Consider the following 13,833-nt stretch of genomic DNA (forward strand, 5'->3'; position numbering starts at 1 on the left):
CGCCCCGCCCCGCCGGAAGGCGGAAGCGGAAGCGCGGCGCAGGGGCGGTCTGGGCCAGGCCGGCGGCGGCGGGGGGGGGACACGACACTATGGGGCGCGGCGGCGGCACCTTCGAGCGGCTCCTCGGTACCGGCCGCGGGTTGGGGGGATGGGGGGATGGGGGATGTGCCTCGGGGCCCGCAGCGCTCGGTGTCGGCAGCCGGGGCCGGCCCGGGGCCGTGGGCCGCCGCTGGGCACGGCGCTGCCCGAGCCGGGGCCCGAGGGTCGGTGTCACCCGCGGGGGGGGGGGGGGGGGGGTGCGGGGGTCGCGGCCCGCAGGAGCCGGAACGGCGGGGGCGAAGTTACCGGGCGGCGCGGGGTTGGGGGGGGAGGGAAGGGGAAGAGCCGGTGCGTTCCGGGAAGAAGCCGGTTCCCCGGGTCCGGGGCATCGCCCGGGGCGGGATCCCAGCGCAGGCAGCGGCGGGCAGGAAGGCAGAGGCGCTCACAGGCAGCCTTGAACATAGAATCATAGAATGGGCTGGGTTGGAAGGGACCCCAAGGATCACAGAGCTCCAACCCCCCTGCCACAGCCTGACAGGCTTGTTCCTTGCAGATAAGGCCACGAGCCAGCTGCTGCTGGAGACAGACTGGGAATCCATCCTGCAGATCTGCGACATGATCCGCCAGGGAGACACGCAGTGAGTGCTGGGGGGGGCTCTGCCTGCTCCCCCTGCCTGTGTGGGGTGAAGCCTGAGGGTGTCAGACCTGTCAGCCCACTGCAGCCTGTGCCCTGTTCCCCCTGATGGATGGGCATCAGAAAAGCAGCACAGTGTGCCCTGGGTGTATTGGGGGACTCCTCTGACCTGAGGGCACCACACCTTACTCCAGGCCTGGAATCCTCAGAGGAACTCCAGCCTGAATGTGCTTATTTGATTTCATCCCAGTTTTCCCCCAGGGAATCGCACAGGCTGAGGTCAAACTGTGCCTTTGTGCAGGGTGGGGGTTAGCAGGGTGTCAGCAGCAGGTGGAATCTCCCCTCAGATTCTTGATGTGCCCTCTCTTTCCTTACCCAGAGCAAAATACGCCGTCAACGCTATCAAGAAGAAAGTCAACGACAAGAATCCCCACGTGGCTCTCTATGCACTGGAGGTAATGTCAGCCCACACCATCAGCACTATGGGGGCCTGGGGCATGGCAGGCCAGGGAACTCCCCAGCTCCAGGAACCTGCCTCCCAGGCTGTGCAGCATTTCCTGCCTGGGGACCAGCAGAGTTGTGGCTTGGAGTTCACCTCCCCCTGGCTCTAGAACAGAGGTTTTGTGCCTGACTAGTGGCACGGTGGTTTTTGTTCCCTAATTCTGCCTTGGAATTAGGAACAGACAAGGCTGGAACTAGAAACAGTGTCCCTGGGAGTCTGTCTGTGTTGCAGAGCTGCAAAGGCCACTGTGGGGCTGAAGTGTAGCTTCCTCTCCAGTGTGGTGGTGTGGATTTCCCTGGCTTGGCTGACACCATCCTAACATGACTCGTTGCTGAAGTCATGCTGTTCTCTTGGTGCCCTGGCTGCAGTAGCCTGTAACATGTGCTGGGACTGATCACAGGCTGCAGAGAAGGAAGAGATCACCAGGCTAATGTTGTCCTTTGCCCTTGCAGGTCATGGAGTCAGTGGTTAAAAACTGTGGCCAAACAGTCCATGATGAGGTGGCCAATAAACAGACTATGGAGGAACTGAAGGAAATACTCAAGGTAAATGTATCTGAACTTACCCTTGGTTTGGAATAAGCTGGTGAGAGAAGCAGCAGGAGAAAACATGCATGTCCTCTCTCCCTTCCTCTGCATAAGGAGCAGAGGGGAACTGTTTGGAAATGCCTTTCAGAAAGGAGCTGACTGCATTGTGTGATGTGGAGGGGTGAGTGTAGGGAGCTGAGGGAAGGAAGATGTCTGTGATGTGTGGCTGTACTGTGAGCTGGGTAGGAACATGCTGTCAAAGCCTGGACCATTTCATGGCAAAGCACAGTGCTTTGCTTGGCTGGGGGCAGCAAAGGACAATGGGGAGATGATGGTCCACACCTGAGCAGCAGTGAGGTGGATTCCCTTCCCCTAATGCCTCCTCAGACACACAGGAGGGTAAAGCAGTGAGGTAAAAACTGGCTGGGGCTTCCTCTTTAGCATGGGATTGTTTGAGGTGCTTTGCAGGATCTCGATGTGGCTGTTCTCACTGAGGAGCTGTCACTTGTTTGATACAACACGATGCCTGCAGGAGCTCTGTGTGTCCCTGGGTGGGACATTTCCACAAGCAAATGTGTCTGTAGCTGCCAGCCCCAGAGCAGCAGAGCCCAGACAAGAGCTGGTTGGAGTGCTGCTGTTCCTCTCAGCCTCCCTCTTCTGCCACACACAGATGACCGGATGACCCACATACTTGGTGAATGAGCTGTGTGAGCCCTGTCATCTCACACACCGTAGCAGGGTGTCTCCCTCCTCTTCTTCTTCCTGCTAGGGCTGACTCAGTGTCTGTGCAGGAGCTGCTGAGGTAGGAGCACTGCTGCAGTGTGACAGGCAGGTGTTGTAGCACAGCCGCTCCCAGCGCTGAGGAGATGGGATAAGATCAGATCCAGAGATTTTGTGCTTCTCTCCAGCCCTTGTCTGCCTTGGCAGCTTCAGAGCTGCCCATTCTCCTGTGCTTGAGGCTTTGCTGGTGAAGTGGCCTTAGCTCTGATGAGATTCAGGGCCGTGACGTGTGTGGAATGCAGGATTTTGCCAAATCTCCCTAGAAGTTTGGAGCTGCAGGAGTTTGTCAGGAAGCCGTGCTGTGTGGGCTGAGCTCTGGGCTGAAACAGGAGCTTGACAGAGCCCCTCCGCTCCCCAAGGAGTTTCTGGAGCAGCCTGTCATGTGAAAGCCTGATGACTTGGTCAGCTGATGACAGGGCTGCTCTCTGAGGCAGGGGTAGGAACAGGCTTGCCAGGTTTCCTCCAGCTCCTCTGCCTGTGGGACAACAACTCCTGTCTCCAGAGGGCAGGCTCCCCAGCTGTCCTTATGGCCTCACATCCCGAGGTGGCTTCGGTATTCCTGGGAAGAGGGCTCAGGGCTGGAGGTGCAGACAGCCTGGCACTGGCACCCTCTGGGCACCCTGCAGCTCTGCTCTGGGGTGCTTGGTGAGGCAGACTGTGCTGTTCCACCCAGCTGGGCAGCTCTCAGTCTCACAGCTTTCTGGTGTGGGAGGAGCGACCCTCGTGAGGAGGTGGGCAGAGATGTTGGGCTGGGATGAGTGGGGGCTGGTTCTGGGGAGCGACTCTGTGAGTCTGTGGGTGTTTTCCCTTAAGCAACATAACCTGTCCCTTTCCAAGGTGGTCTGTGCTGTTCTGAGGGGTGTTTTCTTTGCTCTGGAGTGGAGAAACTCAAGGACTGGGTAGTCATCACTGCAAATTGTCCTTCTTGCAGCTTTCTGGTAGCTCTTCCCTTGCACAGGTGCTCTAAAGACTCTCCACGAATGCTGTTTCTGGCTTCTCTCCTGGGGGATTCACACCATCCTTTGTGTTTCAGGGTCTTTTTCTCAGATGTTTTTCTTTTTGCTTTCCCTTTCTGTGCAGAGACAAGTGGAGACAAGTGTGCGCAGCAAGATCCTGTACCTTATCCAGGCCTGGGCTCACGCCTTCCGCAACGAGCCCAAGTACAAGGTGGTGCAGGACACCTATCAGATCATGAAGGTTGAAGGTGAGAAATCTGGGTGCACGACTGACTGAGCAGCTCTGCTCAGGAATCATAGAATGGCATGGGTTGGAAGGGACCCCAAGGATCACAGAGCTCCAACCCCCCTGCCACAGGCAGGGACACCAACCTCCAGGCCTGGAGCTACACAAGGTTGCCCAGGGCCCCACCCAACCTGGCCTTGAACACCCCCAGGGATGGGGCACCCACCCCCTCTCTGGGCAGCCTGTTCCAGCCCCTCACCATTCTCTCTGTAAAGAACTTCCCCCTAATATCTCATGAAACCTTCCCTTCTTTAGTTTTAATCCATCCACCTTGTCCTGCCATTATCTACCCTTTAACAAGCCGATTCCCCTCCTGTTCCTCTGCTCCCTTCAGGGACTGGAAGGCTGCAATGAGGTCCCCCCACAGCCTTCTCTTCTCCAGGCTGAACCAGCCCAGCTCCCTCAGCCTCTCTCCGCAGGGGAGCTGCTCCAGCCCTCTGAGCATCTCTGTGGCTCCTCTGACCCCTCTCCAACAGTTCCCCATCTTTCTTGTACTGGGCCCCCAGCTCTGGACACAGGACTCCAGCTGGGGCCTCACGAGGGCGGAGCAGAGAGGGACAATCCCCTCCCTGTCCCTGCTGATGATGGAGCCCAGGATCCCATCGCCCTTCCCAGCTGCCAGAGCCACTGCTGGCTCATGTTAAGTTTCTCATCCACCAGAACCCCCAGGTCCTTCTCAGCAGGGCTGCTCCCCAGGAGCTCCTCTCCCAGGCTGTATCTATGTCTGGAGCTTTGTGGGAGAAGCGATGGGTGTCAGGACGCTGCCTGGGGGAGGAGGGGTGCTGTTACCAGTGCTCAGGGCTGTGCTGAGCCGGATGTGACGCGTGGCTGCGAGCTGGGCGCCCCGTGCAGAGCAGCCCCATCCCAACAGGATGCTGTCACTTCTCCCACAGGCCACGTGTTCCCAGAGTTCAAAGAGAGCGATGCCATGTTTGCTGCAGAGAGGGTGAGTGCTGCTGCTGCTGCTGCTGGGGAGGGAGGTGGCACTGCAGGACAGCCCGTGCTCTCCGTTCCCCTTCCTACTGAACCTTCAGTTCAGGCAGTGCTCCGTTCCCTGCACATGAGAGGCCTTGCTGGGCACATGCTGCTCCCAGCTGCCACATGGGCCAACTGAAAGGCTCATGGAGACCCTGTTCTCAGCCTTCCTCCCCTCCTTACCTGAGTTCCCTTAACCCTGACAGGCTCCGGACTGGGTCGATGCTGAAGAGTGTCACAGATGTCGGGTGCAGTTTGGTGTTGTGACACGGAAGGTGGGTGCCACTCCTGCCCCCCCTGGGTCCCCTGGTCCTGCCTGGGATCTGCAGGACTCCCTGAGCCTGTGTGTCGTGGCTGGACCACGTTCCCTGGCTGCTGCTGGGGAGTGCCAGGAGTGTGGGAGTGATATCTAGCTGTGAAGGCACGTCTTGGCACAGGGCTGATGTCTCCCACCCTTTGCAGCATCATTGCAGGGCCTGTGGGCAGATTTTCTGTGGCAAATGCTCCTCCAAGTACTCCACCATCCCCAAGTTTGGGATTGAGAAGGAAGTGAGAGTCTGCGAGCCCTGCTACGAGCATCTCAACAAGTCAGTACCCTGGGGGGGTGTGTTTCTTTCCCACAGCTGCGACTGTGCAGGGAGAAACTTGGTGTGGAGCCACCTTCTTGTGGACCACAGGAGGTGTGGGGTGGGCTGGGCTGGGTTCCCTTCCTGGGAATGTAGTTTGCAGCTGTAGTGTTGTGCAGGGCTGGGGCTCTGCTGTGGAGGGGGGAGCACTCAGGCTGCACCGCTGCCTTTTTCTGACTACAGGAAGGCTGAGGGCAAAGCTGCTGCCACCTCCGAACTGCCCCCAGAGTACCTGACCAGCCCCCTCTCCCAGCAGTCCCAGGTGAGTGGCTGCTCTGGGTGATCTGGGGGTCCTCACCTGCTTGTTGATGCCTTTTGCTGATCACCTTCCCCGTCTCTCCGCTCGCAGCTGCCTCCAAAGCGTGACGAGACAGCCCTGCAAGAGGAGGAAGAGCTCCAGCTCGCTATTGCCTTGTCTCAATCAGAGGCTGAGGAGAAGGAGAGGATGGTTTGTGCCCTGCTTGGCATCTGTGGGGGGGGTCTGTTGCCATGCAGCCCCGATGTGCTGGGTGTCTCCCAGCTGTGTGGTAACGGGTCCTGAGGCAGGTCCTGGCGCCAGCAAGTCGCAGGGCCTGTGCAGGGAGAGGTGAAACGAAGCCAGGCACGTGCAGTGTTGCATCCCAAACCTTGGAAGCAGGCTGAGCCCAGGCTGCCAGCCCTGGGGCACACTGGCCTGTGGGAACTGTGCACAGCCTGAGACTGGGTCTACAGGCTGTGCCTGGCCATTGCTGGGAATGTTGCCCTCCCAGTGTGCCCAGTCTGAGGCAGGCTGGGAGATCTGCAGGAATCCAGACAGTCCCTGAGTTGACTATATTTGTTTTCTCTTTTGCAGAGGCAGAAGACAACCTATTCCATGTACCCAAAGGCTGAACCCACACCCGTCACATCATCAGCTCCCCCAGTCAGCACACTCTATTCCCCCCCTGTGGTACGTTCAGGAGACCCCCTGCACATGAAGTGGCTGGTGTCAGCTGCCTCACCAGCCTGCATCTGCCCTGCTTGGGTTGGGTTTAATCCCTGTCCTGAGGGAAAGGATTTGCCCCGCTCAGTACCCTGCAGTTTAACAGCACTGCTGTGCTTTCAGCCAACATTCCAGTGCCTCAGCTGCAGCACAGCATGTGTCAGGCTGAAGGGGATGGCTGTCCCCTCTCAGTCTCTTCACTGGTGCTCAGCACTGGTGGTTGTGTATGGCCAGGTCTGAGCAGGACGTCTGCATGGGAGCTGTGGTTCTCTGGTTCCTCTGAAACATGTTTCCCTCTTATTTCCCTGTTCCTTTTTCTTTCTAGAATTCCTCTGCTCCCTTGGCTGAGGACATTGACCCAGAGGTGAGGATCTGTGCCTTGCTAGGCTGTGCCAAGGCTCCCTCCCAGCGAGGCTGCGATGCTCACCCTCCTTTCCCTGGCAGCTGGCTCGCTACCTGAACCGCAACTACTGGGAGAAGAAACAGGAGGAAGCTCGGAAGAGCCCCACCCCATCAGCACCTCTGTCCCTCACAGAGCCAGCAGCTCAGCCTGGGGAAGCCCACCCTGCTTCACTCAGCGTGGTTGAGGTAAGAGGGGGCCAGGGCCTGTGTGTGAGGGGCAAGGAGTGCCTGCCTCTGTCACACAGCACACAGCTCTGCAGGCTTGCTGCTGGCACAGCACAGGGGGGCTGAGGCTGATGGGCTGCCCTGTCCTTCCAGCAGCAGTACCAGAACGGCGAGTCTGAGGAGAACCACGAGCAGTTCCTGAAGGCGCTGCAGAACGCGGTCACCACCTTTGTCAACCGCATGAAGAGCAACCACATGCGGGGCCGCAGCATCACCAATGACTCTGCTGTGCTGTCCCTCTTCCAGTCCATCAACAACATGCACCCCCAGCTGCTGGAGCTCCTCAACCAGCTGGACGAGCGCAGGCGTAGGTTCTGTGGGGGCAGTCCTGGGGAGGAGTGGGCGGCTGCCAGGGCTTGGCATTCCCATGACGTGGCCTCTCTGGAGAGAAGCTGGAGCAGCGGTGGTCCGAGCACTCTGCCCTGAGCCACTCCCTGAGGCTCTTTTCCCCTTCCCAGTGTACTATGAAGGGCTGCAGGACAAGCTGGCCCAGATCCGGGATGCACGTGGGGCCCTGAACGCTCTGCGGGAGGAGCATCGGGAGAAGCTGCGCCGTGCGGCGGAGGAGGCAGAGCGCCAGCGCCAGATCCAGCTGGCCCAGAAGCTGGAGATCATGAGGCAGAAGAAGCAGGTGAGGCTGGGAAGCGTTTCCAGGGTGTTGGGGCTGTTGGCCAGCAGCCCTGCCTGCACCGTGGGCTGGGCCAGGGCTGGCAGGGGCGGCTGGCCTGGCAGGTGGGGGTACTGCGGTGTCCTGGCTTTTAGCTGTCACAGCCCTGTTCCCACAGGAGTACCTGGAGATGCAGCGTCAGTTGGCCATCCAGCGACTGCAGGAGCAGGAGAAGGAGAGGCAGATGCGCCTGGAACAGCAGAAGCAGACGATCCAAATGAGGGCCCAGATGCCAGCCTTCTCCCTGCCCTATGCCCAAGTATGGCTGCTGGGCCAGAGCCCCTCCTGACATGTCCCAAGGGACACAGACCAAAGCTGGCTTTTCTTCCCTCAACAGCTCCAGGCCATGCCTGCTGCCAGTGGGGTGATCTACCAGCCCTCTGGGCCCACCAGCTTCCCTGGCACCTTCAGCCCAGCTGGCTCTGTGGAGGGCTCTCCCATGCACAGCGTGTACATGAACCAGGCAGCACAAGGGGGCACGGGGCCGTACACCGCGATGCCCGTCAGCGGGACAGGTACGTTGGTGGGCCAGTCCCACGTGGGTGACAGCTGGGTGCAAGGTGGGTGTTTCAATCCCTGCCCTCCCTGCTGCAGATCCCAGCATGGTGAACGCCTACATGTACCCACCGGGCGCAGGGGGCGGGCAGGCGGCTCAGCAGGGACAGGCGGTGCCCACCACCACCCCGGCGTACTCGTCCTACCAGCCCACTCCAACACAGGGCTACCAGGCAAGTGAGGGCAGAGCAGCTAGGGCATTCTGGGGGGGGGGACTTGTACAGCTCCCCCCTCTGTGATGGGATCACTGGGTGGGAGGGAAAGGGAGAAAGAGGGTGTTGGTCCCAGATCTCTGGGATCTGCTGTTGCTTTTGTTGTGGGAGCGGGTGGGGGTCTGAGCCAGTTCTGGGCTCCCTGTGGTGCAGAGGGAAGAACACAGCCTGCTTTTAGCCATGGGGGGGGAAGAGTGGGGTCAGGCAGGCACTGGGTTGTGAGGAGCTGTAGCTGCCTGAACCCGGCCTCACCAGTCTCTCCTCCCCAGAGCGCAGCCTCACAGTCACAGAGCATCCCGGCCATCTCCCAGGCCCCCCAGTCCGGCGCCATGGGCTACATGGGCGGCCAGTCTGTCTCCATGGGCTACCAGCCCTACGGCATGCAGGTGAGCACTGGGGGCACAGGGGGTAGTGAGCTCCAGCCCCTGCACCCTGGCTGTGGGAGGGGCCTGAGAGGAAAGCTGCTGGCCTTCCCCTCTGCCCTGCAGACCCCCCCCATGCCCCCACATCCCTGTGACAGTCACCACCTTACTCTGCAGGGCCTCATGTCTGCCCTGCCGGGGCAGGAAGCCTCGCTGAGCAGCCTGCCAGCCCAGCAGCCCTACCTGCCCGGGCAGCAGCCCATCTACCCACCGGTGAGTGCTGCCAGCCGTGGGGTGGGATGGGATGGGATGGGATGGGATGGGATGGGATGGGATGGGATGGGGGGCATCAGGCTCCGGGAGGAGCCGCGTTTGCTAACAGCATCACCTCGCTGTGTTCCAGATGGCAGCGGCCGGAGCCCCGCAGCAGCAGCAGCAGCCGCAGCCGCAGCCCCAGCCGGCGCCCACCGCCGTGCAGCCCCCCCCGGGCAGCGCCGAGGCGCAGCTCATCTCCTTCGACTGATGCCCGCCGCGGCGCGGGCCCCGTGCAACACTACTCCCCCCTCCCCGCCGCTCCCGCCGCCCCCGGCTCGGGGCCCGCTGCCCGCGGCTACCGGCTCCGTCCCGGGGCGGGGGTGCCGGCCCCCGTTCCGCTGCCCGGCGCCGGCTTCGCCCCGCGTCCCGCCCCAGATCCCCCCCCCGCCCCTTCCCATCCCGCCCCAGCCCCCCCTCCCCTCCCCTCCCCTTCCCATCCCACCCGCGTCCCCCGCGGGCGCCCGAGCGCGGTCAGCGACAATAAAGTGTCCGGAACGAGCCGCGGCCTCGCGTTGCTTGGGGGGGGTGGGGGGGTGGGCGGACCCAGCGGCCAGAGCGTCACCCCTACCACTGAGACTCTGCCGCCCCGCAGCCTAGAGCGGCCCGGGCGCGGCGCGGGGGCCGCCGGGAGGGGCGGGGCGGACGGCGCCGTGTCCTCTGCGGGGCCGCCATGCTGCCCGCCGCCCGCGCGTTGCCGCCGCGCCTGTCCCGCCGCCTGCCGCCCGCCTGGCGATGGGGCCCGGCCGCCCTGCCCGCCGCCGGCCTCAGGGCGCTGGGTACGGGCCGAGCGCGGCGCTCGGAGGCGCTGGCCGGGGCGCCGCTGGACACGGCCGGTAAGGAGTATTCGCCGAAGGTGCAGCAGCTGGTGCGGGACATCGCGGGGCTCACGCTGCTGGAGGTGGCCGACCTCAACGCGCTCCTCAAGGTGGGTGGCGAGGCCCGGCCCGGCCCGGCCCGGCCCGGCCCGGCTCGGCTCGGTTCAGCCCGCCCCGGGCTGGGCCCGCCCGCGTGCGCCGCCTCACCGGCCGCCGGTGCCGCTGCTGCTCTTCCCGCAGGAGACGCTGAAGATCCCGGACGTGGCGGTGATGCCGGCGGCGGCTGCGTCCCTCGCGCCTTCTCAGGCGGCTCCGAAGGTACCGGGAGCCCCGGGAGGGGAAGGGGAGGGGGAGTTGGGTCCCTGGGGGCCTCCTGGGCACCCCACGCTGGGGGGGGGGGGGCGGGAAAGCGGCGGCCCGGGGTCCCAGCCCGGGGTGTTCACCGGCTCTGGCGGTTTCCAGGAGGAGGAGGAGGAGGTGCTGCCTAAGAAAGAGAAGACGCATTTCACCGTGCGGCTGACGGAGCTGAAAGCTGCCGACAAGGTGAAGCTGATCAAGGAGGTGAAGAACTTCGTGCCAGGAGTGAACCTCGTGCAGGTGAGGAGGGGGCTGCCTGCGGCCCCGGCCACCCGGACGGGCTCTGGAGCACGTTTCAGCCCCGCGGCCCCGGTTCTCCATCCACAAGGGAGCCTGGAGTTGTGTGTTTGGGGGAACAGGCTGCCCGTGCCTGCGCCTCAGATGTTGGGCAAGATGTAGAGCAGGAGCTGCTGTGTCTGTCTGTCAGGATGGCTGTTCCCTCCCCGCTCTCTGGGGTGAACAGCTCAGCCCCTAACGGAACCGCTGGGATGCAGGAGGCTCAGAGCAGACACCTTGGAGCGCTCTGTGCCAGCCTCACCTTCTCCAAACCTAAGAGCTGCTGTGGGCTTTCCCACAGAATTGGGGTGTACCCAGGATCATAGAATCACAGACTGGTCTGGGTTGGAAGGGACCCCAAGGATCACAGAGCTCCAACCCCCCTGCCACAGGCAGGGACACCAACCTCCAGGCCTGGAGCTACACAAGGTTGCCCAGGGCCCCATCCAACCTGGCCTTGAACACCCCCAGGGACAGGGCATCCACTACTTCTCTGGGCAGCCTGTTCCAGCCCCTCACCACTCTGTAAAAAACTTCCCCCTAATATCTAATCTAAACCTTCCCTCCTTTAGCTTTAGTCCATTCCCCCTTGTCCTGCTATTATCTGCTCTTTTAAAAAGTTGTAAGGATTCCTCCTTACAGCTGGATTTGCCTTACCCCCCTCCCTGCTTTTTCAAGGCCAGCATGTTTCTGAGTTTAGATGAGTTTCTCTGATCCACACATCTTGCAGTCCATGCCTCCAGTGCTTTTCAGCACTCTTCTCTTTGTAGGTGGTGCCTCCCCCTCCTCTTTGCTGAGGAGACCAGGCCTTTCTCAGTCCTCTGCAGCAGCTGAGCCCTTGAACGGTGATGTGGGCTCAGAGCAAAGAATGAGTGATTCGGGTGCTACTGTGGAAGCATTTAATGTGCTTCAGTTTGCCAGTGGGTGATGCTTTCACACCTCGTGGATAACAGTAGCACTTGATGTTTATCCAGTTGCAAGGAAGAAACATTGAGTGTTGTAAAACCTGCCCGTACTCCAAGCCTGGGAGAGCAGAAGGATTTGTGGAAATTCTTCTGACCCATTCATACCACTGCATCACAACCCCAGCAGTTCAGTAACAGAACCTCTGGAGAGTTCCATTCTCCCACTGGGATAATTAACTGGCTGTCAGCAGGGTCAGCCCGGGACCTGCTTCTCCGTTATCAGTCCCAAGTAAACATCAAAGTACCGAAGCCTTGTAACGGACACGAGCAGTGGGTGATTAAAGGCAGCCTGGAGAATGAATGGTGGAGCTTGGCTTAGCGTGTGGAACCTACTGGGCAGGCTGGTTACAGCCCGCTGCAGTCACAAGGAGGTTGCTGGTGCAGGTTAGCAGCAGTAAACTTCACCAAGTGTGACTGAGCCGGTGTGTTTTGGTTAAGACACCCCCCCTAAATTGCTGCTGAGGGCTGTCCCTGTATGCAGAGGGGGTGTTTTTTTGTTGTAAATTGTGTTGCCATCCAGTTGAGGTGTTTTTAACGAGGTTTGCAGGGAACTTACTTACTCTTGGCTTGCAAGGCTGCTAATGGTGTGGAAGAAAGCCTGGCTGGCAAAATCTTTGGACATCAGGTGCTGACGTGACTGGAACGGGACAGTCCTGCAGCAGCCAGCGCTCGGTGGGACAGGCTCATCGTCAGTACAAGCTGGACTTGAGTTTGCAGCTCTGAAAGCCTGTTCTGAGCCAGCCCAACACATGCTCACCTCGTGTCTTCTCTGCCCTGGGCTGGCATCCCCGTACGCACCGGCTGGGATTGGAAACAGCGGCTGTTGCAGTGCAGGTCCTGCTCTTCCTCCGGCTGGGAGCTCTGATCAGCTGCTTCCTTAGGGCCAGGCCACTTCAGAGCACAAGTGAAGCACTAGTGAGCAAAGATCTTAAAAAGATAGTCAAGATTGTGGTCCCTCATCTCAGCAAGCCAGGCCAGGCTCCTTTCTGGACACAGTGCTGGGCTCTGGTGGGGAAGGCATGTGTCCTGCCACCTCGGACACACCATCACAGTGCCCAACGTGAATTAAACCAACACGACCTCCTTTCTGTCAGCAACAGTCAGTCTGTGGGGTGCAAAATCCCTGTAGGGAGCTGGCAGTGGCTCCTTACCACAGGAACCTCCCCAGGCTCTGCCTGTAGAGCTGGGGTGCTTTGCTGTTGCTGCGAGAGCAGGAGCATCCGACTACAGCAGGGCTTACCCCCCACACCAGGCTCCTCCCCTCTCTGCACAGCGATACCGTAGGAAGTGCCTTTAAATCAGCTCAACGGTGTTTCACTCTGCCTTCAGTATCACAGTCCTGCACAGTACAGAGAGTCTGGTATAAGCAGTTCTGGAAATGTCAAGATCATGTTGTCAGGCACAGGCTGTTTGGGAACTCTCTGTTTTCACCCGGTACAGCGGACTCCCTGCCTTGCCCAGCGCAGCTGCCTGCAGACCCTGAGACAGCCTCTCTGCCAGGAATGTGCAAAGCAAAACACTGGGCTGGAAAACCTCAGCCCAGCAGGGAGCCACCTGGGCAGGGCTGCCCCTCTGGGACCACCGTGCACGGCCTTGGAGGGCTGAACGGGCAGTTACTCAGGGGTGTAGGGGATGTGCCATCACTCGGGTCAGGGTGTCTTCTGGGCAGGACGTGCTGTAGTTTAAGTAAAAGTTGTGGGTTTTACAGCAGCCAGTGAGTTTCCCTGGTCTGTGTAGGCAGAGGTCAGGCTCATGGCACTAAAGCTGCTAATCCAGTTAGTGAAAGCCAAGTTTACAGGCCTCGTACTTTGTCCTTCCCCCAGGCAAAGAAGCTGGTGGAGTCCCTTCCGCAGGAGATCAAGGCTAACGCTTCCAAGGAGGAAGCAGAGAAGATCAAAGCGGCGCTGGAGGCAGCAGGAGGGACCGTGGTTCTGGAGTAAACAGCTCTGCTTCACCACAGAGGGACTGGCACGATGGCAGCCTTCCCTGCTGCCGCCTGCCCGGGCCTGGCTGCTGCCGGCAGCGGGTCCGGGCTGTTCCCGAGTGTGAGTCGTGCCCAGGTCGTGCGGTGGGAAGGCTCTGGGAATGCTCCGGTGCGGGAATGCTGTAGGGCTCGGCGAGGCTGCTCTCTCCTTCTGACATCCCAGAGAACTGTACCTCCCTCCCCGCTCGCGGAAAAAGAACCCTGTGGAAAGGGTTGGGCTCTCCAAGCCTCCTCCGTGCCTGATCCGCTCCTTCCCCCCACCCCCTACCCCCCCACCCCAGACCCTCCTTGGGCTCCGCTGCTCCCGGTGCCGCCCGGCCCCCCCCCCTTCCTCTCGCAGCATCTCGCTGCCTCTCGCCTCCTCCGCGTGAATTATTTACTACGGGGAGAGGCGCCTTTGCGGGGCTTGGCC

General features: G+C 60.9%; 2 protein-coding genes across 4 annotated transcripts; both read left to right on the forward strand.

The window, feature by feature from the left end:
• Positions 1-55: 55 nt before the first annotated feature.
• Positions 56-9,517, forward strand: HGS (hepatocyte growth factor-regulated tyrosine kinase substrate). Of its 2 annotated transcripts, none has more exons than XM_084273503.1 (21): positions 56-126; positions 593-677; positions 1,053-1,128; positions 1,628-1,720; positions 3,563-3,686; positions 4,618-4,670; positions 4,906-4,974; positions 5,162-5,286; positions 5,509-5,587; positions 5,675-5,773; positions 6,158-6,253; positions 6,612-6,650; positions 6,731-6,874; positions 7,007-7,220; positions 7,372-7,544; positions 7,699-7,839; positions 7,918-8,095; positions 8,175-8,308; positions 8,617-8,733; positions 8,887-8,982; positions 9,113-9,517. In XM_084273503.1, the coding sequence occupies exons 1-21, from the start codon at positions 90-92 to the stop codon at positions 9,230-9,232; spliced, it is 2,292 nt and encodes a 763-aa protein (XP_084129629.1). In that variant the 5' UTR covers positions 56-89; the 3' UTR covers positions 9,233-9,517. The 2 variants fall into 2 exon arrangements, with proteins under 2 accessions (XP_084129629.1, XP_084129630.1); XM_084273504.1 differs by having other exon boundaries at positions 8,217-8,308.
• A 149-nt stretch (positions 9,518-9,666) lies between these two features.
• MRPL12 (mitochondrial ribosomal protein L12) lies at positions 9,667-13,647 on the forward strand. Of its 2 annotated transcripts, none has more exons than XM_084273613.1 (4): positions 9,667-9,949; positions 10,080-10,157; positions 10,302-10,436; positions 13,261-13,647. In XM_084273613.1, the coding sequence occupies exons 1-4, from the start codon at positions 9,695-9,697 to the stop codon at positions 13,375-13,377; spliced, it is 585 nt and encodes a 194-aa protein (XP_084129739.1). In that variant the 5' UTR covers positions 9,667-9,694; the 3' UTR covers positions 13,378-13,647. The 2 variants fall into 2 exon arrangements, with proteins under 2 accessions (XP_084129739.1, XP_084129740.1); XM_084273614.1 differs by having other exon boundaries at positions 10,305-10,436.
• Positions 13,648-13,833: the final 186 nt, after the last annotated feature.

Source organism: Gallinula chloropus (genome assembly GCF_964237585.1).
Source record: "Gallinula chloropus genome assembly, chromosome: 20".
In the NCBI taxonomy this organism is placed as follows: domain Eukaryota; kingdom Metazoa; phylum Chordata; class Aves; order Gruiformes; family Rallidae; genus Gallinula; species Gallinula chloropus.